The 22,425-nt window shown below is 31.5% G+C and overlaps 5 protein-coding genes across 11 annotated transcripts; 4 read left to right on the plus strand and 1 right to left on the minus strand.

The window, feature by feature from the left end:
- The first annotated feature begins 4,469 nt into the window (after nucleotides 1–4,469).
- Nucleotides 4,470–7,283, plus strand: LOC131664931 (metalloendopeptidase OMA1, mitochondrial-like). 5 transcript variants are annotated; one of them, XM_058936438.1, is made up of 9 exons: nucleotides 4,470–4,557; nucleotides 4,870–5,015; nucleotides 5,092–5,650; nucleotides 5,731–5,870; nucleotides 5,943–6,116; nucleotides 6,189–6,296; nucleotides 6,378–6,578; nucleotides 6,660–6,836; nucleotides 6,922–7,283. In XM_058936438.1, exons 3-9 carry the CDS (start codon nucleotides 5,302–5,304, stop codon nucleotides 7,021–7,023), a joined length of 1,251 nt encoding a protein of 416 aa, XP_058792421.1. In that variant the 5' UTR covers nucleotides 4,470–4,557; nucleotides 4,870–5,015; nucleotides 5,092–5,301; the 3' UTR covers nucleotides 7,024–7,283. The 5 variants fall into 5 exon arrangements, with proteins under 5 accessions (XP_058792421.1, XP_058792428.1, XP_058792407.1 ...); XM_058936424.1 differs by lacking the exon at nucleotides 4,870–5,015 and having other exon boundaries at nucleotides 4,523–4,596; nucleotides 5,092–5,142; nucleotides 5,322–5,650; XM_058936445.1 differs by having other exon boundaries at nucleotides 4,870–5,643; nucleotides 5,724–5,870.
- Nucleotides 7,284–7,767: 484 nt separating this feature from the next.
- LOC131666056 (integrin alpha-9-like) lies at nucleotides 7,768–11,984 on the plus strand. Its single transcript, XM_058938410.1, has 17 exons — nucleotides 7,768–7,842; nucleotides 7,932–8,076; nucleotides 8,146–8,213; nucleotides 8,299–8,467; nucleotides 8,546–8,631; nucleotides 8,829–9,023; nucleotides 9,101–9,200; nucleotides 9,276–9,456; nucleotides 9,519–9,706; nucleotides 9,783–9,967; nucleotides 10,027–10,120; nucleotides 10,184–10,331; nucleotides 10,409–10,622; nucleotides 10,685–10,860; nucleotides 10,937–11,117; nucleotides 11,216–11,764; nucleotides 11,841–11,984. Exons 1-17 carry the CDS (start codon nucleotides 7,768–7,770, stop codon nucleotides 11,982–11,984), a joined length of 2,898 nt encoding a protein of 965 aa, XP_058794393.1.
- A 43-nt stretch (nucleotides 11,985–12,027) lies between these two features.
- Nucleotides 12,028–16,749, minus strand: LOC131664921 (nuclear RNA export factor 1-like). 2 transcript variants are annotated; one of them, XM_058936410.1, is made up of 9 exons: nucleotides 15,810–15,970; nucleotides 15,601–15,714; nucleotides 15,098–15,399; nucleotides 14,698–14,784; nucleotides 14,377–14,620; nucleotides 14,033–14,226; nucleotides 13,851–13,963; nucleotides 13,327–13,762; nucleotides 12,028–13,253 (listed from the first exon to the last, which is right to left on the minus strand). In XM_058936410.1, exons 2-9 carry the CDS (start codon nucleotides 15,698–15,700, stop codon nucleotides 12,825–12,827), a joined length of 1,905 nt encoding a protein of 634 aa, XP_058792393.1. In that variant the 5' UTR covers nucleotides 15,701–15,714; nucleotides 15,810–15,970; the 3' UTR covers nucleotides 12,028–12,824. The 2 variants fall into 2 exon arrangements, with proteins under 2 accessions (XP_058792393.1, XP_058792384.1); XM_058936401.1 differs by adding an exon at nucleotides 16,675–16,749 and having other exon boundaries at nucleotides 12,029–13,253; nucleotides 15,601–15,853.
- On the plus strand, nucleotides 16,440–17,734 carry LOC131664959 (NTF2-related export protein-like). The gene is made up of 4 exons (XM_058936467.1): nucleotides 16,440–16,595; nucleotides 16,750–16,836; nucleotides 16,908–17,052; nucleotides 17,296–17,734. The coding sequence occupies exons 1-4, from the start codon at nucleotides 16,587–16,589 to the stop codon at nucleotides 17,466–17,468; spliced, it is 414 nt and encodes a 137-aa protein (XP_058792450.1). The 5' UTR covers nucleotides 16,440–16,586; the 3' UTR covers nucleotides 17,469–17,734.
- Nucleotides 17,735–17,870: 136 nt separating this feature from the next.
- Nucleotides 17,871–22,216, plus strand: LOC131665554 (pancreatic lipase-related protein 2-like). Of its 2 annotated transcripts, XM_058937496.1 has the most exons (7): nucleotides 17,871–19,517; nucleotides 20,127–20,446; nucleotides 20,670–20,773; nucleotides 21,060–21,367; nucleotides 21,481–21,573; nucleotides 21,758–22,006; nucleotides 22,080–22,216. In XM_058937496.1, exons 1-7 carry the CDS (start codon nucleotides 19,466–19,468, stop codon nucleotides 22,148–22,150), a joined length of 1,197 nt encoding a protein of 398 aa, XP_058793479.1. In that variant the 5' UTR covers nucleotides 17,871–19,465; the 3' UTR covers nucleotides 22,151–22,216. The 2 variants fall into 2 exon arrangements, with proteins under 2 accessions (XP_058793479.1, XP_058793490.1); XM_058937507.1 differs by lacking the exon at nucleotides 20,127–20,446.
- Nucleotides 22,217–22,425: the final 209 nt, after the last annotated feature.

Consider the following 22,425-nt stretch of genomic DNA (forward strand, 5'->3'; position numbering starts at 1 on the left):
AAATAGAAGTAATTTGCATAATTTCCATTTGATATTATATACTACTTTAAAAATATCTCTTCTTTGCAACATTTGCAACCATAAAAATAGTAACTCAATCATTTGAAGCTGCTTAAATTTTAATATTGTGTCTTATGGCATATGTACGAAAAATGCATTTAGTCACATAATTTTATAATATTGAACAATAATAGCGCATTATTTGTTTTCTTAGATGATACATTTTAGATAAATGTAGTAATGTTTATAAGATATTTCATCGAAATCGATAACGAAGGCTTAACTCATCATTTATATGCTATGAAATTAAAAATATTAAAGTATTCTTCTTAATGCAAAAAGCAGCGTTATACAAATATAAGTTAATATATATTAACTTATATTTGTAATATAAAACTACATCTTTAATTCAAGTTGTTCGCGTATTTTAGACATCGACATTTTTAAGCACTGCTCATTACGAGTTGACACGTGTAACATTCATGAACGTACATACAAATGATTTGTCGTCAATGCAGTTTATATCTCCGTGAACAAAAAAAACTACTTTTATGCAAGCTCACGAAAATTTTAGACAAAATATTCAAAATAAGAAAATTATCGTTCAACATATAAAAATAAAAAATGTTTAATATTTTCTCCAATTGATAAAATAGAATTTATGATAGTCGTATAGGAACTACTCATAATTATTTAGTATTGAACATTGCGCTTTAGTCTATAAGTAATAACTACTTGTAATCACAAGTTTTATCTGTCGATCAAAGAAATTTTTCTTAAAAACATCGAAATTTATTTATAAAAACTTATGGAGTTTCATCCCAATGATGGTTACTATTCTGAATATTCACCGCTGATAATATGTTGTCTCAAGTTACCACATGCAACACACACACCCACGCGCGCGCCAGCGCGCGCGCAATTAAATATACTTTTACATATACTATACTCGTAATTTTAACGCAATACAACGGCAGCTTGAAAAAAGGCAATTTGAAAAACATGGATTTGGTCAGTTTGAAAGTTGATCATGCGAAGAATCATGTGAATATGTATTTGTAAATGTATATTTCAAATGAATGTTATTATTGTCAGTGAATCAAAAACAATGAAAAATCAATGTAAACAACAAGGTACTTCGTATAATTAAACAAATAATTAAAACAAAAATGATTTGCAAACGAAAAATCTGCAGACATTTGATGTTTTCAAAACGTTTGCGAAACATTGTTACCAAAATCTTCTAACGTTTGAAAGCTTGCCAGCAAGTGTTTTCAGAATGTTTGCAAATTGTTTGTGTACGAAATCAGGAACGTGTGGAAAGCACACGTTATGTATCCGTGTGGGCGGAAAGTATGATTTTTATTTGCCGCATGCCGGCGAAAAACATGCGCTCACACATTCACGTTTTCAACACTTTAATTTGAAAAAAACTGTATCTGTTGTGTTCGGGAAAGAAAGGAGAGTCCACTTTCCCATATTGCCATATTTTATATTAACTTTTTTGTAATTTGTTTATAACGTCTGTAAGAAATGTACGTTTAAATAAAAATATTTAAAAGAAAAATAAATGTTATCGAATTTTGAAAATAAGCTATAGACATACAGCATCAAGGAAAATCATTACTTGTAGGTGTAAAATATATTCCATTTTTTCTGAAAAAGTATTGAGAGCATCGACATCTGTATAGCTTTCAAGCATGAATCCATCTACTTTATATTATAATATTGTCGATTTCATGGGTGATTAATGAAGGAATATTTCCCATGGAGCGACTTAAGAATATAGTTGGTAAAACGTACGCTTAACCATGGCTATAAATAGTAGCATTTTTCACTAAAATACAATCGAGATATTAGTAAAGTTCATTCAATGATTTAAATAGATGTCTTGATTTAAAGTTTATACGATTGTTAAGTTTCGATATTATATTCGTCGTAGCATTTTGAGTATTTAACACGAAATTGTAGATAAATATAAACACTTAATTATACAATTCAATTAAACAAGTATTTATGCAAAAAAATTGGAAATGATAAATTCCAATATTTTTATAGTAATTTATAGTATATTAATGATATAAATTTTATAGTTTATAAATGTAAATTGCATAAGCAATTAATAATTTAGACTGTATAAAGTAATAAATTAAAGTAATATTGTAACATAATTAAGTCCCGATATAAGTATAATAGTTAATTGTTCGTAAAATCAAACTCGTAAAATCGAAATCGTAAAATCGATAAAGAAAAAAAATGATTACGTCTCAGGGCATAATACTATCCTATAGTTATGGAAATGCAAGACCAGATGGAATCTTCATAAATGGCGTATTCTGGTTGTATTGTCCCCCGTGAGGATAAAAATGAAGATGACCTGGAATAATTCATTGATTTATCAAAACATGGAACTTAAGAATTTTATATAATACAATAGATATATACGATAACAACTGTAGTATTTTGACTTGTATCATTTTCAACTTAATGAAATTTTTGTACTGAAAATACATTTTTTTCTTCTTATTTATGATTAGTAGTGGCCAAAAATATTTGTGAGCGTTGGAAAAACTTGTAGAAACTATTTTTTCGGTATTTTTAAATTATCGAGCATTAAGTGCAAATTATCAGGAGATCAAGTTTGATTTCTTTCGCTGATAGCATGGGCTGATAAATACTTACAGCAGTTATAGTGCAACATTAGTAATACAGATACTAGAAGTCAAGAACTTAAATTTGATACTTTAAATGACCAAACATAGCAAGTTTCACACGATTGCCGTTGATTTAAAAGGTCAGTTAAAAATGACTAAAAATAATATTATTTGCAAATTAAAGTGTCCTTACATATCCAACTTATATGGTTTATAACCGATATTATCGAATTTAATAAATGGATTATGTGTAACTTCAAATGATAATTATTTAACGTACACGGTATCAAATGAAAACGCTTGCCTACTTCTATACTCTCTATGCACCTTTTCAGACTTGTTCAAAATAATTGTCACCATAAGCTATGAAGAAAAGTTAGCCGTAATTTTTACAATAGTTTCTATATGAATTGTATTATTCATGAGCATTTTCGATCGCTATATACCATCAATAAAAAAAATGAAACAATGTCCAGATAATTTAGCGAAAATAATTTTTTCCATTTTAGATACTACAAAAGTGCATTTTTTATAGGATTCGGTTATACCTATTCGTCGAAGCAAGCTATACCAAGTATACGAGCTCGTGCATTGATGCGTAAAATATATCTACGATTTCCGCGTCTTTCGTAGTGATGCTACTAGTGTTCTTCATTCCGAGGGAAGCAAAGTTGAGATGGATTCAGTTCCGTTATTCTTTTAACCAACATTGATCCTCTGTTATCTTATTAGCAGTGAAGGCGAAAATGCGCGCACCCTAACTGTATACCGCAAAATAAAGTTTTCCCAGAAGATCTATAGATCTAGATTTATTGCTATTGCATCGGTGTATATAAGATCGAAAAGTCTGTATCAAATATTTAATTGATTATGTTATTTATATGATATTTTCTAAATAAAAGCAATATGTGTGTGCGTGCGTGTGTGTGGGTACGCGCGCGTGTGTATATGTATGTATATCTTACTTATAGCTAATTCTTCTCCAATGACTTTAGTAGTGGATGCAGCTATTATAATATGTCATTCCATATGTATTAAGGTCTTATATTCAATCCGATCTCCAAGTAGTTCACGTCACCCTGATGTATTAGAGAATTGATAATTAATAATGAGGAATAACAGCTAGAAAATAATCAGAATAATATTTAAAAAAATACGCATTCAATGGGTTGAACCAGAAAATTAGTTATATACAGTATACCGATCGAGATCAAAATCGGTATTGCTCAATTATACGCACCATCATAAACGGTCACAGTTGCACAATCCTGTAGTCTAATTTAATTTGTACAGCATTCTTTTTGAATAGCAGTAACTTGAATATTACACATAGATTATGACGTGTTGTAGTAAAAATTAGTATGCGAAACACGCATATTTCAAAATACAAAAAAAAGAAGTTCTGAATGTCTTCTTCAAAATTCGTTACCATCTGATAACTGCGTACTCTAAATAATATATACAACTTCGCATAACAATATGTATGTACATACGTACTCAAAAATATGAGTAAAAAATATATTGTTTTCAAGAAAAATTTTCATTGCTTGAAGTATCAGAATCGTATGATATTTATATCTATATATACTCAGAAATTTAAAGTACTTTTATTTGGTTACGATAATTATCATAATAATTATGATTTTCAATAATGAACGAAAAACTGGGATTATATTTAAATAATTTATTTTAACGTACCTTATTACTTATTCATACTGATTATTCTATATGTAGAATTAAATTTTTTACCAAAGCTACAATCTCGATTAATTTATAATTTACCTTGATATTCCAATAGTGTGACGCATGCGTAAGCAGATCGTAACAGCTGGATCTGGAAATGAGCAACGCACACGTCGAAAAAATTTGTCATGTCTACATTGCAATAAAATAGATTTATTATGTATGTAATAATACACGTGACCTTTGAGAAATTTAAGATGTATATCGATAAGTTTTTGTAATTTTTCAATTGTTATCCATTTGTTGCACCATTTTGTTATAACTCAACTAACATATATAAGGTTATGTTTTTAATTGGTTTAATGCATAGGTGTTTTGGCAATGAAATAATTATCATTATTTGCCGTTACAATGTTTATTTACAAACCCAGATATTTTTTAAACTTCTCGCTTATTGAATTTTTGTTGACATATAAATTTACCGACATTAATCATCAATTTGTATGAGTAAACTAATCCATTTTTATTTCAGATATTGTTTTCAATTTTATATAGGCTCAAACAAAATCTCACCTAATGGATGCGTCATGGCAATACAAACGTTTGGTACAGAAGTATAAAATTCGCACTTGTAATTCTTTAGCTCAAGAAGAGGCCCACAAGGAACCTCTTAATCATGTAGGAAGAAGAGCACGCCCTGTTTGGCTGCATCTTATTACAATATTTTTTTCAAAGAAAATGTTTTTTTCCGCAGTGAAGATTGGTATTGCCGGAGGAATTATGTTCCAGTATCATGCACGTCTAGGTTTATATTTATTACTTTTAGCTGCTTGTTTGGATTTTATGTGATCATATAGACAAATTTTTTTTAAACTTTTTTCTTTGATAATATTAATATTTGAGTTTGTATGTGCATTTCTGTGTAAAAAAGTGAAATTATAGGTTCATAAGAGTTAATATAAAAATGTCCATTGTTAAAATTAGTAACATCGCTAAGCGCATAGCTACCAGCAAGTTTAGAATAAAGTCATGTGCAATTTCTTACCGCTCATTTACAAAAGTACATAACATTCATCAAGTGCAATTGAAAACTCAAGTTAAAGTTCTTCACTATTTTGAAAAACAAAGATGCAGCTTTCACACTACACAGAGAAGAGATATTCCTCCCTTCTTAGCACTTGTAGTGCGGCCCTTAATTAGAATTGCTGCTTTACTATTTGGAAGAAAATTTAAAAAATGGTATGCAAGTAAAAGTCCTGAAGAAAAAGAAGAATTTCTCAAATGGCTTCGAGCTAAAAGAAAATACATATTTAGTAAACAATTGACTAATATCAATATTTGAACAAAAATTGAGATTTGTTAATTTTATATATTTATTTCTTGTACTTTTTAGGTGGCTTAGGTCTATATTTTGTTTGTTTGTTTCTATATTATGCAACTCATTTAGAATATGATAATCTGACAGGAAGATTTCAGTTTATTCTATTAAATGAACAGCAAAAAGAAAAACTTTCTAAATTAACTTTTGATACAGTAAGTATACATTGACTTTTCCTCATAGAAAAAATAATTAATTGGTTTATCTAAATATGATTTTGTGCATAGCATCTTCAAGAATTTCAGTCCATACTGCTTCCAAAAACACATCCAATATATTCAAAGCTATTGAGAATTACTGCAAAATTGATTAATGCCAATAGAGATCTCCCAAATTTCAAAAATAAAAAATGGACTTTGACAGTCATTGATTCACCGTTAAAAAATGCATACGTTTTGCCTGTTGGTTTCTTAAGCAATTTTGAAAAGATAACAAGAAAACAAATATTATTTTAAATAATTTTTTTATTTCAGGGAGGAAATATTTTTGTTTTTTTAGGAACTTTGCAAATGGTGGAAAATGAGGATCAACTGGCTGTGGTCTTAGCTCATGAAATGGCTCATGCTGTATTAAATCATTCAGTAAGAATACATTTCTTTATTAGACTTTATTATTTATGGTGTAATTGATCTTTATGATGGATTATTGGTGTATTCTCACAGTATGAACAAGTCTCTCGAGGAATTATTATTGAGCTTTTGCTTGCATTACCAATAGCAGCTATATGGGCCATATTTCCAGACCTGCTGGCAGGCTTCTTATTATTACTAGGTCAATCTATTGTTGACGTTTTTCACACGTTGCCCTATAGTAGAGCTCTTGAAACTGAAGCAGATACAGTCGGGTTACTTATTGCTGCCAAAGTGAGTAGACATAAGCTATTTATCAATTCTTCAAAGATATCATCAGTTGAGTTTTTAAATTAGTTGACAAATTTGTTTTAGGCTTGTGTAGATGTCAGAGAAGCTGTTGTTTTTTGGGGTACAATGCGAACCTTGACTGATCTGAAAGTAGAACCTAATCAAATCCCGTGGCTATCAACTCATCCAGACCATGGTGACAGAGAAAAAAGAATTGATAGAATATTAGAAGAAGTTTTGAGTTTTCGAAGTAAAGCAGGAGTGAGTATATTGATAGAATATTTGAAAAACTAAGGTCTTTTTCGTTTAATATTAAAACTTTAATTTTAATTGTAATTGATTTCAGTGTCCAGCATTGAGTGGCGTAGATCCTCGAAAATTATTTTATCGACGTTCACTCGAAGAGCATGCTGCACGTCTCAAACAACGAGGAATTATTCATACTTAAAAAGTCCATCGTGAAAGATTCTTTTATAAAATATGAGCTTAGTAATTAAGTTTTTTGATTCAGCAAACAGATAAGAAAAAGTATTTTGAAAGTCGTCTGAATTAAGTAGTGTTTTGAATTAACAAATCACATAAATTTATTGTAAAAAGTTTGTATCAAATATTAGATGTCACTCAATCTGCAATCTTTATAATGATAAGAGTATAATAAACCGATGTTTGAGTATGGAAAAAACTAATTAAAAAACAAACAGCATGACACTTCTGTCAGATAATTTTATCATTTGTTCCATCCTGTTTCTCACATCTTCGCGTTGTCCCTATTTACTCTTATGCAGTGTATCAATTGTTATGGTTTGAATTACAATGATCCTGTTCTTTGTTTTCATCATTTCTTTGTTAAATGTGTTTTCTTATAATTTAGACGACAAATATCCACTTATTTACTTCGAGTCTTCACAAAACCAAGGCAGTTACTTCGGTTTTAGTGTTTTACTTATTCCAGAATGGAATTCATATGAACCTACGTATGTATAACGCAAATATTTAAACAAAATCGACTAGTAAAAATTCGCTAAAAGTTTTAATCAATAGATTAATTGTTGGAGCGCCAAAAGCCAAAATTACAGAATTAAGCAAATCTGGTAACAAACCTGGAGTTATTTATCAATGCCCTTTATTTGGAGAATGTCACGTTACAAGCGCTACTTCAGATTCTCCTCCGGATATAGCGCTGAAATTCGGAATGTACGCGAAAGTGATCCAAGATAATGGCTGGTTTGGCATGTCGATCGCCGCTCTTCATCCAACTTTGTTAAAAGTAAAGAAATAGTACAATTTTTTAAATCATATTTACCGAATTAGAATCTATAAATTTATATAAAGATACTTATGGCTCTAAATTTTTAGATTTGCGCTCCACGTACGGAAGTTAATTTATTTAAGCCTTTCACCAATCAATACATTTCGACAATGCAAGGAATGTGCTATTTTTATTATAGCTATAACAATACTTCATTCTTACAAATAGAAACTGAAAGTTTAACTAAATACAGTAAAAATTATCCAATTATATCACAAATATAATTTTTTAGTGTTGAAAATTAATTTTATCTTTATTTAGATTTTAGTTCGCATCATTGGTATCATCCTATGCATGGCTTTTCGCAAAATGTTGCGCGTCCAATTCAAGTAATGCTACTATTTATATAAATTTAAACTGTGACCAATTCAGAGTTATTTAACTTAATAACAACATTTTCTTTGTTTTGCGTAGTCGAATATCAAATTTAATGATATAGAAAAAAGTGAATCAGTTATAAGATCTCTGCTTAACAACACTTCAACAATTGTTGGAAACCCGAGTGGTTCAATCAACATCATCCAAGCAAACAATCGGAAAACTTTGGTTATATCCAACTATATCCATGAACAGGCGGAATTTGGTATAACAGATGTGATAACGACGACTGATACGAAAACATTCATGTAAAGTAAACTTTTCGAGTGAATTGTCATTACAGGGTATTCCGTGACGTCCGGCCGGTTCTTCAGCAAGCAAGAAATTTTATTCGCAAGCGGAGCCCCCGTTTGGAAATTATTTGGCAAGGTTGAACGACAATAGCTATGTCTTGTCTCACACATCGAAAAATAACATTAGATACATGTGCGAGAAAGCGATTTCAGCCTGGCTTCACTCGGCCGCAAACGTCCGCACGAGCCTGAAATCACTTTGTCGATAGTATCGAAACGTAGTATCGCAAGACCTTATATGAATTTAACTGAATTTTTATTTGTAAAATAAAGGTCGCAATAATCAACAGCAGTACAGACGAGCCGACAGTCCTGAAATATCTTTACGGTAACCAATTGGGCGAATACTTTGGCGCAAGCTTGACTACCGGTGATCTGAACAATGATGGATTTGACGATCTTATTGTCGGCGCTCCGCATTTCGGCGATGACGTTGGCAAAGTTTACATTTATTTAGGCACCCAGGATGTACACCTTTTACAACGACATAAATTTACAATTTTTTTCTAAAAAATTACGACTACAAATCCCGCTGTTCATTCTAGGGATTCATAGATGATAATCCTACGATTGAAGGCTCCGTTACCGAAGCGCAATTCGGATATTCTTTGTCTTCTGGTGACTTAGATGGAGATGGGTTTGACGGTAACGAAATCAATTATTTAACAGTATTATTCCAGAGTAATATATTAACTTACGTGTTAAACCGCCTTTCTCAAGATTTGATTATTGGAGCTCCATGGGAACAAGCTGGAGTAATATATATTTATAACGGATTTTCCATTCTCGGCGAGGTAAATAATTTACAAGTGTCACAGAGAATTGCAGCTATCGGCATTTCGACGATTCTTCGTGGATTCGGATTTTCCGTTTCCAATTTAGTTGACATGGATGGAAATGGGTGGGTTCTGTCTATTCGAGGCAACTGCCAATTTCAATTGCAATTGTTTTTAAAACCTTCAGGTTCGTAGATGTGGGTGTTGGAGCTTACAAATCTGGACACGCTGTGATACTTCGCGCGATACCGGTCGAAAAATGTCAAATTAACTTGAAAGTTCAGCCCACAGCCATCAAAATTGGTGTCACCACGAGAGTTTCACCGGAATTTTGCATGGGAAATTACAAAAATACCAATCCGCAAGTAGTTAAAAGTAGGTTGCTTTTTGATTTGTCGTCTTATTTTTAAATCGAAGTAAACGAAGCATTTTCCATTTTATTTTTTCACAGATTATACGGTAAAGCTTGTAGTAGATTCGAAGCACAAAAGATTCATGTACGATTATATTGTCTGGCACGTACCGATCTCGGAGAAAAATCAAGTTTTTTATTACCGTTATTCGCGACAAAGTAAGATGACAAGAGTCGCTAATACTAACTGGAATGGGTGTACCACTTCGCACTTTTCAATGAAAGTAAGCTGAAATAAGTAGCTACAAATTAATTACAACTGAAACGAAATTCACAATTTCAGCCAGAAATACATAACATGGCTGATCCTGTAGACATCGTTCTTACGTACGAATTCAACACTTATCAAATAGATGCAACTAAAAGTCATTCCAATGGTAAGTTCGAGCCTTTTTTCGCCAATATTTTGTCATTGTTTTATTTAACGACACGATTTGTAGACAGTTTTTGCAAGTTTTGTCCAATGGAATATAAAGGACGCGAATTGAAAACTATCAAATTGTTAGTTCCTTTTGAAACTTATTGTGGAAAAGGTAAAATTTGCAATTCTGACATTTCTGTTACAACGACGATGTTCGGTGTCGTAGGGTAAATCGTAACTTTTAAATAGCTATTAATAACCAAAGTTCATTGCAATCCATTTTTACGAAAACGTCACTCTTTAGAGAAAACAACACTTTGGAAATCGGATCAGGCGATTTGAGCGTTGAAGCGAAATTTCAAAATCACGGCGAACCCGCTTATCAAGTTGTTGCCGTCTTTTTCATTCCAAAGAGTATTCACTTGCGAAGTATTTTAGCCTCCTGCCAAGAATCAATCGTAGAAGACCTACTGGTCGTCACCTGCAACGTAGCAAATCCGTTCAATAAACAAACGCAGGTAGGTATGAAACTATTCCGCTTATCATACACCTCTTTTAATTGGGATGTTGTACAACTTAGAAAACAATCAGATTAGATTTGGATATGCGACACTTTGAAACTCATAATTTAACCGGCATAGAGTCATGTACACTGTATATAAATATGACCATTAAAAGTATTACCAATAACGTAGGCGTGAAAAAAATTTCGATGCCAATAACGTTCAAGAGCAATATTTCCACTTCTATATCAGGGTAAAAGTTATTGCCGTTAATTCCTAAAAAATTTCAGAGTTTCGAAATTTCCTTAGTACATCCTTTCTATTTTCAGTAAAACTGCCGAGGATAGTTATTATTTAACCGAGCACCGAGACAGTAACAATATGTCCTTTCAACATATTTATGATATTTTTAAAAATGGACCTACTCCAATAAATGATGGGAAAATAATTATTGACGTTCCAACAAGTATTAGCCACGGGGAGCCGTTTATTTTTATAAAAATGCCACAGGTATTCAGAATTGAATTCTCAAACTTCATAAACAGTCTTCGTAAATATTCAAGTGATTTGTTTTGGCGCTATGTAAAAACTCTTTTATTCCTTTGAAGCTTCAAATCCTTGGATCATTGTATAATTGTATCATGAACGGTATACCAATGAAATCGTCTATGAACTTGACATTAGATAGTCTCAAAGATAGCCATTATCAATTCAAAAATATTTATAAAATAGAAAAAAGAAATACACCGTTGACACATCTGGAGACAGAAAAATTTATAAAGACAGTAGAATCCAATGAAAAAAATTCAAGTGATATTGTTTTAATTGATTGCTTCAATGACAAAGTGCAGTGTGGAACTGTAACTTGCGATCTGACAGCTTTAAAAGCGCTTCAAGGTGCTACAATAGTTTTGTCTTTCACATTGAATATGAAATCTTTGCAGAAGCTTTTGCCTATTGGGTCAATTCTTCAGTATAGCACGAGAGCGCGGGCGCAGATATTAAAACCGTTGAAAGATGAATCGAAAATACTTAAACTAACAACGAAGTTTTATAATGTGAGAAATAAGAAAAGATCAGTCGATGTATGGATAATAGTGATCTCGGTGATCGTTGGTTTAGTTATTTTATCAATTATTACAGCAATATTACACCAAGTATGCGCAAATTTTTGTGTATATTAATAATCAATGCGTACTAAAGACATGCTCTGAATTATAAACCTTATTTCAGGTGGGATTTTTTCGAAAAAAACAAAATTCAAACTCTAATATTCTCAACATTAATGAACGAGAGCACGACCAGCAATACTTTCTAGGATTCCAGGAACAAGATGAATCGTTAGAAAATGATAGTTTTTCATTGAATTCGGGATGAAGCCAACGATAAGTTAAATATTCAATTTATAAAAAACTTTATTTTTCATCTTTTTATTCATTATTTACACTTACTTAACAAACGTGTCTCATAAGTAGACAACTGTTGGATCAACGTTTCAGTCGTTGTGCGGGTTGAAATATTTACACGATTGGCAAATTATTACAATTACAGAATGAAAAAAAATGCTGTTTTATCATTTTCATTCATAATTATGGTCGGAAATTAGCCATTTATCGAAAGTACAAAGCAATATTCAACTAATAAATTAATTATTCATGTATGAAAATAGACTTGTTGATGTTTATTTTTCATTTATAACGATGGTACGCATCGCAAATAAAATTAGAATTCAATGCTACTCGATCACAAGCATTATACGCGAATTTAAATAAACTTATTGAATGATCTTGATACTATACATATATCAAGAGATGACAGTAGTAAAGATTTATGCCATTTTAATGACAAAGATTGACGACTCAATAAAAAACTAGTTTTGTCAAAGTACCTTACACACGATGAAATAATAAAAAAATTTCAAGCGCGGCCGTTTATCTATGAACAAGAAAAATTTTCTTAAAAGGGTCTTATTAAGCTACAGAAACCAGCACAGCCCTTAAAAGTATTATAAAATCATTATTAGCAATTATTCATAGTTTTTCCAACATTTTTATCATTCGCTCCAAAATCAAACATAAAATATAGTAATCTTAGAGAACAACCTGCATTCAGGCTTGCAAACAATTTCTTTACGTATTTTACATTACACTTTACTCTAGAAATTACACATAAGTTGTTTTTCGTGTGTACAAAAAATCTAGCTTAAAATTAATAAACTTATTGTATAAAAGCATTGGGAGGAATTTTGTTCAATGATAATGCTTCTCGGAATGCTAATTGAGCATTGTCATAATTCCACTGAACTTCTTCCAAACACTTATAACTCCATTCTGGCATCATTTTTGTGTGTTGACTGAGTTGAATCGCCATATGTTGTTTCATCTCTTCCGTCAATGCAGCTGCATTGGCTATAGGTGCTGGTGCTGTGGATGGTCCAGGAGTTGGTTGTTCAGGAACCAAAGTATCAGCTTTCTTTTTTTGTGCTGGTGTCGCATTGCTGACTGATAAGTGTTCTTCGTGTACACAGAAACCTGCTCCTTCTGGAGCAATAATGAATTGTCGATCGAAGTACCTTAATAACTCTTTGTTATCTTTGCTATTTAGTTCTTTGAACAGACCAGTTAGTGAGATGAATATCATTCCTTCCTGTAACAAAAAATAGTATCTTTTATAAAAGCTTTTATTTGAAAATAATTTGAAAATAACTGAAAACTCCTACAGTAGCTATACACAAATCCATCGTAAAACTGTTCAAATCATGCTTTGTGCGAGGCATTTCTGATATAAATGACACAATAGGCAATTTTCCATATTTCTTCAATTTGTGTCTACGACTAGCTTCAGTCACTCTGAGAATATTACAGTTTTCATTATGGTATGGACTAAATCTTGGAAGGACATTAACTGTCATAGAGAACAAAGCATTTTCGTGATATGCATCCAGAAGTGGTTGACGACTTTCACTGTCGAACACAAGAAAATATTGTTGGAAAAACTGCGATGCAATTGCATAGGCTTTGGTATTTGATTGAGCAATAAATATTTTCTGTGTTGGTGGTAGTCTGATTACTGGATCTTCTACGTCAAACAAAATAGGTGGTGGCAAGTCAACACCATCTAGTTTCAAAAGCTTAGGAAAGCTTTTTCTTATATCACTGAAAATGATAACATTACATTACAGTTAATATTGAATTTTCTTGAATTTACATTTATTTTAGAAAATTTGAAATTGATAATTCGTACTTGATATATTCTTCTTTTTTATTTTTGTATTTACTACAAAGAGGATTTCCCTCTAGGTATAACTCTTCTAGTTGTAAGTTTCTAAGAGCATTCAGGTGGGAGACTTCCTTTATCTAAACAAATTTAAGTTAATAAAGAAGACTAATAAAGTAAAAACATAATCTTGTAGAGAAAAAACTAACCTTGTTATCTCCTATATAAAGGATTTTCAAATTCTCAAACTTGTCAGCAAGTGTTCCAAGTCTATCTATGTTTTGTAATTTATTTGAGTCCAGTTTCAATGCCAACAAGCCAGGTATATGTTCATGTACTATATTTAAAACAACCTGGAGTATGTTTGATCGATCCAGAGGACAAAAATATTCTGATGCCAGATCTGGAATAAAAAAAAAACACTTAAGAATAACAGCTCGATACACAGTTAAACTTTCTGTTTTTTTATAAGAGAATTGAGAATTTGTCACAAGTAACAAGTAATTTTGAATGAGTTTCTAAGTCATTTGCGCAAAATTAAACTTTTCTTTACCTGAATCTTGATGAAACTTAGACAAGTCCAAGGCGCAAGTTTCTTGATTATATCTTTTGGCCATGGCTAGTTTCAATCTTTCCTTGAGAGCATCATCAATTTGGATTCGAGGTTGTCCTGGAAACACTCTCAGTCCTAATTTAGAGCCATCAGTACAAGAAATTCTTTTGTCACAATTATTCAATTTATTTGCAACATTAAAGCCCTCAACATAGAACACTGCATCATTATCACGAATTTTATACTGTAGAATAAATACGGGTCAAAAAATTTCTCTTCCATGTTAATTATGTATAAATTATACACGAAAATTATACTAACCGCTATTGGCGTAAATGTACATGGTGCCATCATACTTAGCAAGTTGCTAAGAACAAATTCTTTTGTATATTTGTTTCCTTGTTGAATCTGAAGAATAATTTAAAGTATTTTAGTCTTGAAAAATAATTATAATTTCTTAATACCATATCTTTACAAGTCTAGAAATTTGGTTATATATTTTTTGTTTAAAAATCTTTTCATGAAAATTATATTCAAGATTTATAAATTGTATATAATATAGTAAATTCACATATTTTTTTAGAGTAAATCGCAATAAATTTTTCTGATAAATAATTGCCTAATAAATATTATTAGGATGACACTTTATATGGTTAGCAGTTTACAATAACATTTTTATTGCAAAAACGAATAATTTAAGTACATAAAACAAATAACTTACAATTATTTTATACCAATTGGAATCACTCATATTCACTATCCATCTACCATCCATTCTCGAGTGACTACGAGGTAGAGGACTGTTTCTTCCTCGAGAAAAGTTTTTGCCTCTTCCCATAATGTTAACAACAGGTCGGCTATTATTATTGGAGCCAGTTGACATCAAAATGTCATCATCTAGTTTTATGAAACGATTTTTTTTAGCTGGATCGGGCTTGTAGTTGGGTTTTTTGAACGTAACTCGCTGTCGATTTTGTAGATGCCTTTGCCCTTCGTTTGGTCGGCCCATTCTGTCGTCGTGACCTAAAAAACAGTTTATTTTGATAAACTTTAGAAAAAAGTAATTAAGTATGACGACTTTTCAGAACTTTTCAGATACGGAGGTGAAAAAAACTAAGAAAAACAACTAAATTAAAAGCTTTTCATGGACGTCCTCTCGGACGGTAAAGGTTATACGAGCTAAACAATTGACTTGAAAATAACGAAAGTTGAAAATATCCATACCAAAATACTCTCTTCTCGATCTATCCTCAAAGTTGTTCGCTGGAAAACCTCGTCCTCCGGATCCACCCCAGAAGGGTTTATTTGTTGGTTTCCTTGGCATTTTGTGCTGAAGCGCTGTAGTGGCACCACAAGAGAGAAAGACGTAGTCACGACTCACACACGAGGAGTACCAAGTATAAAAACAGCAAGGTTTTTACGGCAGAGCGTACCTTCAACAGCACGTAAACTGCCCGGGTGCCCCCTTGACTAATCGCTTAATATTCACGAAAATGTTCACAAAAATTATTCTCTTTAGAGGTTAATAATCTTTACGAACACACGATTCTTACACAAGGCGCGGATCAGTACAACCTACAACGACTGCGACGATTGTACAGACTACAGTGTACTTGTACCTGCTGATATCTGTGTGCATGGAGATCTATATATATAACTATGTAACAGTAAAATGGGTATTCCAATATGGCGTTGATTGCGCCAAGTTGCGAACGCATGCGCATAACCCTATCGTAATATTCTTACCGTGGCTGTCAATTACGATCACACACACTACGCATAATTTCATTTTCAATTAAGTTTATGATAGTGTGCGATTTCATAATGCTTCATTATTATTATTACACAATCACAATGAAAATTGAATTATTAAAAAAAAAAGAATAAATAATAATTTTTTTACTAAATTGTTCATAGACACTTTTTATTGTTCCATTCATAACGTTTATCATTAAAATCTTATTGACCTGTATTTTAATTGAATAATGTTTACAATACTATGATTTGAGAAGGCTGCTGCACTGCTGGACAATCATGTATAGTATATAGTATAGCGTAAAATAAGGTGTTCCACTAGTCGACCATTCGTATGTCACGACTCACGAGTCATGAGGATCCCGTGACAGCAAAATTAGCTGTACAATATTGATTGTGGAAAATTGTCATATTTACATATATTATTTTAAAAGTATTGTTAAAAATCCTTCAATATGGACGAGGTAACATTAATATATATATTATTTACATATCAATCTCATCTTGTTTAAATAACTTATTGAAATATAAAGTTGTGCTTACCAAACATAACCTAACAATTTCACATAAAACTCATTCCAAAAATATTTATTGTTGAACTAATTTCTTCTTTTACAGAATCTAAAAAATAAAATCGATTTAGCTTGTAGAACAGCAGAGGAATTCACTAAATTGTATTATGATAGTTTAGATAAGCAGAAATATGTAAGTGATAGTATAATTACATTGCATTTGGATTATTTTCATGCAAACTAAATTGATTATTATGCTTATAGCTAATGTCAAAGTTATATATGGACAATGCTATTCTAATATGGAATGGGAATGGTATAGAAGGAAAAGACCAAATCCAAAACTTTTGGACAGATCTTCCCCCATCGGTGCATACAATTAACTCATTAGATGCTCTACCTATTACTGGTAAATGATTAGCTTATAGTTTAATATTTAAATTTATGTGAATTACTGATTCTATTATTTGGAATATTATGCTACATAAATGAAGTTTTCATTTATCCATTAAAAATATAGCAGAGGTACAATTTGATTACAGCTTATTGTTCTAGTGTAAAGTTTGATGTTTTTCCATTAGCTTAGACGCTACTTGAAAATACAAATAGAAAACAAGTTTTATGTTATAATTGATTTTAAAAATTTTTTTAGTGCCTGCAGTAGCTAATCAGCATACTTTCTTAATTAAAGTCAGTGGTCAAGTGAAATACCAAAATAAGAAAATTGGGAAAAGTTTTAATCAAAACTTCACAATCACTGCACTAGATAATAAATGGAAAATTGTGAGTGACTGCTTCAGAACACAAGAGTCTTTAGACAGCTGAAAAATTGACTTTTTAAATAAAATTGTATGATTGTATTCCATCTATAGTGGCAGTTATTAAAGAAGTAGTTTGTGATAATAATATTTAATAAGAAATCTTCATCACTTTTGTACCATGTCTGTATAAACATAATTTCCAATTCAAAATGTGATTATCATTTATATTTTTAGAATTAACATTTATAACTGTAATGTCATAATATTTTGATACCTGAAATGTACTTTATTTTAGAAATATTAACTAATACTGATGTTATTGAAATTTATGTAAATAAGATTATTTATTTAAAATCTTTATTTCACAATATTTTATTGTAAAAGTTGATATTTTAATAATTGTATATAAATGTTTTATATATAATCTATTTTAATGTTATATACAAAGGTGCTGGACGATAAAAATTTTACAATTTACAAATATAAAAATTTAGAACATGTAACATGAAAAATTAATTCGTTAAAAATTGAGCCAAGCTTTCGATGTCAATTAACTGCCCATTATACAAGTCTACAAGATATAAAGTGATTGTTATGAAAATATTAAGTTATTTTCAAAGTAATTTTTTATGTAAAAATCGAATTCGGGCTCAGAATCACTCCATCAAGTTAGGTTTTTGAATAATCCTAACCTAAAAGTGCAAAAAACAATTTTTTACTTTATTTGAGCATCAATAACTTAGCAAATTTCTATTATTTTTTAAAATCCGATAAAACCATCAAAAAGTAACACTTGACCTATCTACTTCACTATTTACATTTATGATTAAATTTTTCTAACCGGAGATATTGCAAGTTGAAAAAAAAATTGCAAGTTTCTCAATAACCGATGTAATAAATAAAGGGAAAAACAATAGGACGTAAAATTTGTTTTTAATACTCCGTGCGGAAAGTGCGTTTTTTCCGCACGCTCGGCAAAAAACGTGCATTGAAAATCGCACTTTCCACACGTCGTATAAAAAAATACGGTACGGCACATGTTCGGGAAAGAGTTTCTCGTCTCGTGTACCTTTCTACCCTCGCTTCGCTCGGGTGTAAACGCCACGCGAGACAAGACTACTTTTCCGCACTATTTCATTGATATTTCTGATGAACAAGGAATTATATGAACGAAAGATCATTGACCGCAGATACGGCTCTGCTGTTCTATACTTTTATTATGCCATATAACACATCAAACCCATGAAAAGTAAAGAGCTCTATTCATAAACCCAAGTAGGGTTTATGAATAGAGCTCTTTAACCTCAAAGACAATAACATCAAACTCCTAACAGATTGAGTGTATGGTCATATAAACTAGACATTTTTTGCAAGAATCAATACATGACCTAGTTACTAAAGGAACGACTTACTAGCGACCCAGTCATCTTAAGGCTATATAGGTCAATCTTCAGCCTCGTATTTTTTTTCCATTGACGATATCTCTGCTTAGAATATAATTCAAATCATAACTATAAATAGTGAAATAAAAAGCTAAGAAGTGGTTCCTTTTGATGGTTTCATAAAATTGTTAAAAATTATAAAAATTTGTAAAGTTATTAATGCTCAAATAAAGAGAAAAACTAGGTTTTTCGCATTTTTAGGTTAAACTTACTTAAAAACCTGACGTGATGGAGCAATTAATTATGAGCCCGATTTCAGTTTCTACGCCAAAAATTACTTCGAAAGTAATCCTCAGTTATTCCATAAAAAAACCATGCAAACCTCTATGTTATCATAGATATAATATCTATGTTATCATAGATATAATATCTATGTTATCATAGATAGACAATTAATACACTATATATACAACTGCCATGTAGTTACAATCGAAAAAATTCTTATTATATCGAATATAGAATTGCTCAAAATAGTTGGCTTTGTTTATCGGAAGAGGTCATTTGGTGAGTGTCACTAGTTCGACAGAGTGATTCAGTGTATAGTTCTGTTGCGCGTACATTGAATTGAAATTAAACACCGAGCGATGTCAGTCAGTGTAATTCGAACATTCAAACAATCATGTGGTGCTACGGTGTTGTCTTTATCTTTTTATTGAGACAGTATGTTCAGGGTAAGACAATTAGTTGTAGTTTTGTATATAACCTTAAAAGAAAGCTGCGTAGAAAGCTTGCGAGCTTGACAATATTCTATGTGGATTTAACTTAAGTTTTAAATAAACTAAGTAGTCTATTAGTGAAAGCAAAATATTTATTACATAATCAATTTAACAAAGCTCAAAATTACGTGCACGCTCAAAACTGCTATTCTCTCTATTCTATCAAATTCTTTCGAACTGTTCTACAATAAAATGGCTGTTAGACTTGTAAAATTTTAATCTAATTTCCATTGTAAATCGTAGATGACTCGTTCAAATAAAGAGTAATTTTCCGTTAGTTCTTTTATTGAATTCTCTAAATAATCAGTCACTTGCTGTAATCATAACATTTTCTTTGGAAATTGGATATAGCACCTTTTATGCTTAATCATACAAATTTAAGACAGTTTTTGTGTAATAAACGAATTTCCTTATTGTGTCAAGTAATTGCAGTATTATTAGATATCTTTTATCGTCCATTTTCCACGAAATGTATATTAGAAAGTATAATGAATTATTATATTTGGTAGCGAAAAGTCCAATCTCGCAGTAATAAAAAGCTAATGTAATAATTGTAATATTCAGCAACATCTGCTTTGGGGACGGAAGTAGGGAAACTATCAGTGGCAGGTCCGAACGACTGTTTAGGTTTAGGATCTACTGTCGCGGGTATGCTCGAGTCATATCTTCGAAAGGCTGTTCATGGTTCATCAGCGCAACGAGCTCGGTTCTTCTTCACTTCCCGCAAAATGCCACATAGAAACGAAGTTATGCTTGATGATCAATTTGGTCTCGAATGGACTGACTTTGAGCCGCGGCGTAATACCGTTGTTATCGTGCATGGATTTTTATCCAACAGCAATGGAAGCTGGATTCATAAAATGAACGAAGCTTTTTTAAAATATGTAGGTTTATTTGGTGTCTTTAAAATTAATAATTATTTAATTAAAGTTTTACCAAAATCAGCCATTATCCGAAGATATCTCATTAAAGATGCTTTTACAATTGTAATTTACGTCATTCGTTAATTACTGTAAAGAAAATCAACACAGGGCATTGGAATAAAAATCATAACAAAATTTATTTTAAAGAAAATGTTCGAGCACAACTATTGATTTTAATTTTTAGGGGGATGTTAACGTTATTGCAGTGGATTGGAGTGATGGTGGAAATACCTGGAATTATTACAAAGCTGTTTTCAACACCCAAACTACTGGCAGCCAAATTGCGGCGTAATTAATTTAACATTAATAAAAAAATTATTGCTACGAGCGAATAAAAGTGAATTGATGAACTAGGTATTTTAAACATCTACATCGTCCATTTAAGTTTCTATCAAATAAGTCATACTGTTCGGTAAGACCCACTCTAAAAGTTTCCTTTGTGCAAACAAAGTACGTTTCTTCATACACTCGGATACATGCTCATACGATTAAATTCGCACCTGTTATAATTGCTACACGAGATTTATTACAGTCACTAGTTTATGATAGATATAGAAAAATCCTTCATATACAGGCTGTTCGAGCACATAGCGAATTACACTATGATGCACGATGGTCCAAGTGCAGAGCATTGGGGTCGCATTCATTGCGTGGGTCATAGTTTGGGTGCACACATCTGCGGCTACGCTGCAAATGCAATTAATCAAAGCTTGTCTGGATGGTCCATTCAGCGCATAACCGGGCTTGATCCTGCTCAACCATGTTTCACGGCCGTCGACTTATTGCTGAGACTCGATAAGTCAGACGCGCCTTTCGTCGATGTTATTCACACGAATGGGGTATTCCTATCGAGGCTTGGACTTGGATTGCCACAGTCTATAGGTTCTTACTATCATATACTGCTTTTGCGTTGTCTGAATTTGTGTATCGGAAACATAATTATATTGCAAGTGAATTGAACCAAGTATTTATTTGTTTTCATGGTCTTTTCGTAGGTCATCTTGATTTTTTTCCCAACGGCGGAAAAATACAGCCTGGCTGCGAATTGTCCAAATACACGATACCTGTCATAACAGCGCCTAAAGAAGGTAAGTTTCCGTGTTTCTGAAAAAAAAAACGAATTTCATGCTTTAAACTGTAGCACAAAAAGTAACAGATTTCATTAAAAAAAATTCATTATCAACAAAAATTAGTATTATTATGAGTGAAGTGAAATTTCAAAAATCATTTTCCACGTTGGAAAGTAATGTGATTATCGATATTGTATTGCAGTTATTCAAAATGCGATTTGCAGTCACGGACGTTCTTACTCGTACTTCATGGAATCGATCAACATTGCGGTTATGAAAAACTGCTCGTTTTGGGCTCAACCATGGGATCGAACTTACAGAAATGCTGAACAAATTTTAAGAACGGACTGTAAAACGTCGAAAACATGTATAGAAATGGGTATCAATAGTGAAAATTACAAATACCGAGGAACTTTTTTTGTTCTAACTTCGTCAAGCGAGCCTTATTGCAGTAAGTATTGATGAGTAAATTCTAATCAAATTCTGGAAAATTCGATAAAATCGGCTTTTGATTTTATTTTCAGATAATGGATATCGGGATGTAGAAGAAGTGAAAGATATTTTGAAAAGTTTAGATAAAGATAATCTTGATTGAAGCGTGTGATAATCCATTTGATTGAATTAATCATCACTGAAATTACTTAAATACATTAGTACCGCCTATTCAAAGAGTCGAATTGACATTCTATACAAATTTCGGGAAGATTCACGATTACAAATTATTTATTGTGATACAACTTTTTTAGAAAGAATGTTAGTGTAGTTTTAAATTCTTGACAAAAAAAATTAGACTGAAACTACAGAATACTCATAGAATACAAGATCTGCCGAAATTCCAGCGATATTTCCACTTCACGAAACAGTTCTGGA

Source organism: Phymastichus coffea, unplaced genomic scaffold, assembly GCF_024137745.1.
Source record: "Phymastichus coffea isolate CEN01 unplaced genomic scaffold, Cenicafe_Pcof_1.1 PCOF00003, whole genome shotgun sequence".
Classification (NCBI taxonomy): domain Eukaryota; kingdom Metazoa; phylum Arthropoda; class Insecta; order Hymenoptera; family Eulophidae; genus Phymastichus; species Phymastichus coffea.

Coding starts and splice junctions, on each gene's coding strand:
- LOC131664931 (XM_058936424.1), top strand. CDS start 4,556: ATGTATGTAATAATACACGTGACCTTTGAGAAATTTAAGAT. Junction 5,143..5,321: donor CCAGTATCATGCACGTCTAG/GTTTATATTTAT, acceptor TGTTAAAATTAG/TAACATCGCTAAGCGCATAG. Junction 6,579..6,659: donor GGTTACTTATTGCTGCCAAA/GTGAGTAGACAT, acceptor AATTTGTTTTAG/GCTTGTGTAGATGTCAGAGA.
- LOC131666056 (XM_058938410.1), top strand. CDS start 7,768: ATGTACGCGAAAGTGATCCAAGATAATGGCTGGTTTGGCATGTCGATC. Junction 8,214..8,298: donor ATGTTGCGCGTCCAATTCAA/GTAATGCTACTA, acceptor TGTTTTGCGTAG/TCGAATATCAAATTTAATGA. Junction 9,201..9,275: donor AGATGGAGATGGGTTTGACG/GTAACGAAATCA, acceptor GCCTTTCTCAAG/ATTTGATTATTGGAGCTCCA.
- LOC131664921 (XM_058936410.1), bottom strand. CDS start 15,700: ATGCCAAGGAAACCAACAAATAAACCCTTCTGGGGTGGATCCGGAGGA. Junction 14,785..15,097: donor CCAATTGGTATAAAATAATT/GTAAGTTATTTG, acceptor ATTATTCTTCAG/ATTCAACAAGGAAACAAATA. Junction 13,763..13,850: donor AAAAAAGAAGAATATATCAA/GTACGAATTATC, acceptor TATCATTTTCAG/TGATATAAGAAAAAGCTTTC.
- LOC131664959 (XM_058936467.1), top strand. Junction 16,837..16,907: donor GTTTAGATAAGCAGAAATAT/GTAAGTGATAGT, acceptor TTATGCTTATAG/CTAATGTCAAAGTTATATAT. Junction 17,053..17,295: donor AGATGCTCTACCTATTACTG/GTAAATGATTAG, acceptor AAATTTTTTTAG/TGCCTGCAGTAGCTAATCAG.
- LOC131665554 (XM_058937496.1), top strand. CDS start 19,466: ATGTGGTGCTACGGTGTTGTCTTTATCTTTTTATTGAGACAGTATGTT. Junction 20,774..21,059: donor ACTGGCAGCCAAATTGCGGC/GTAATTAATTTA, acceptor CTTCATATACAG/GCTGTTCGAGCACATAGCGA. Junction 22,007..22,079: donor GTCAAGCGAGCCTTATTGCA/GTAAGTATTGAT, acceptor TTTTATTTTCAG/ATAATGGATATCGGGATGTA.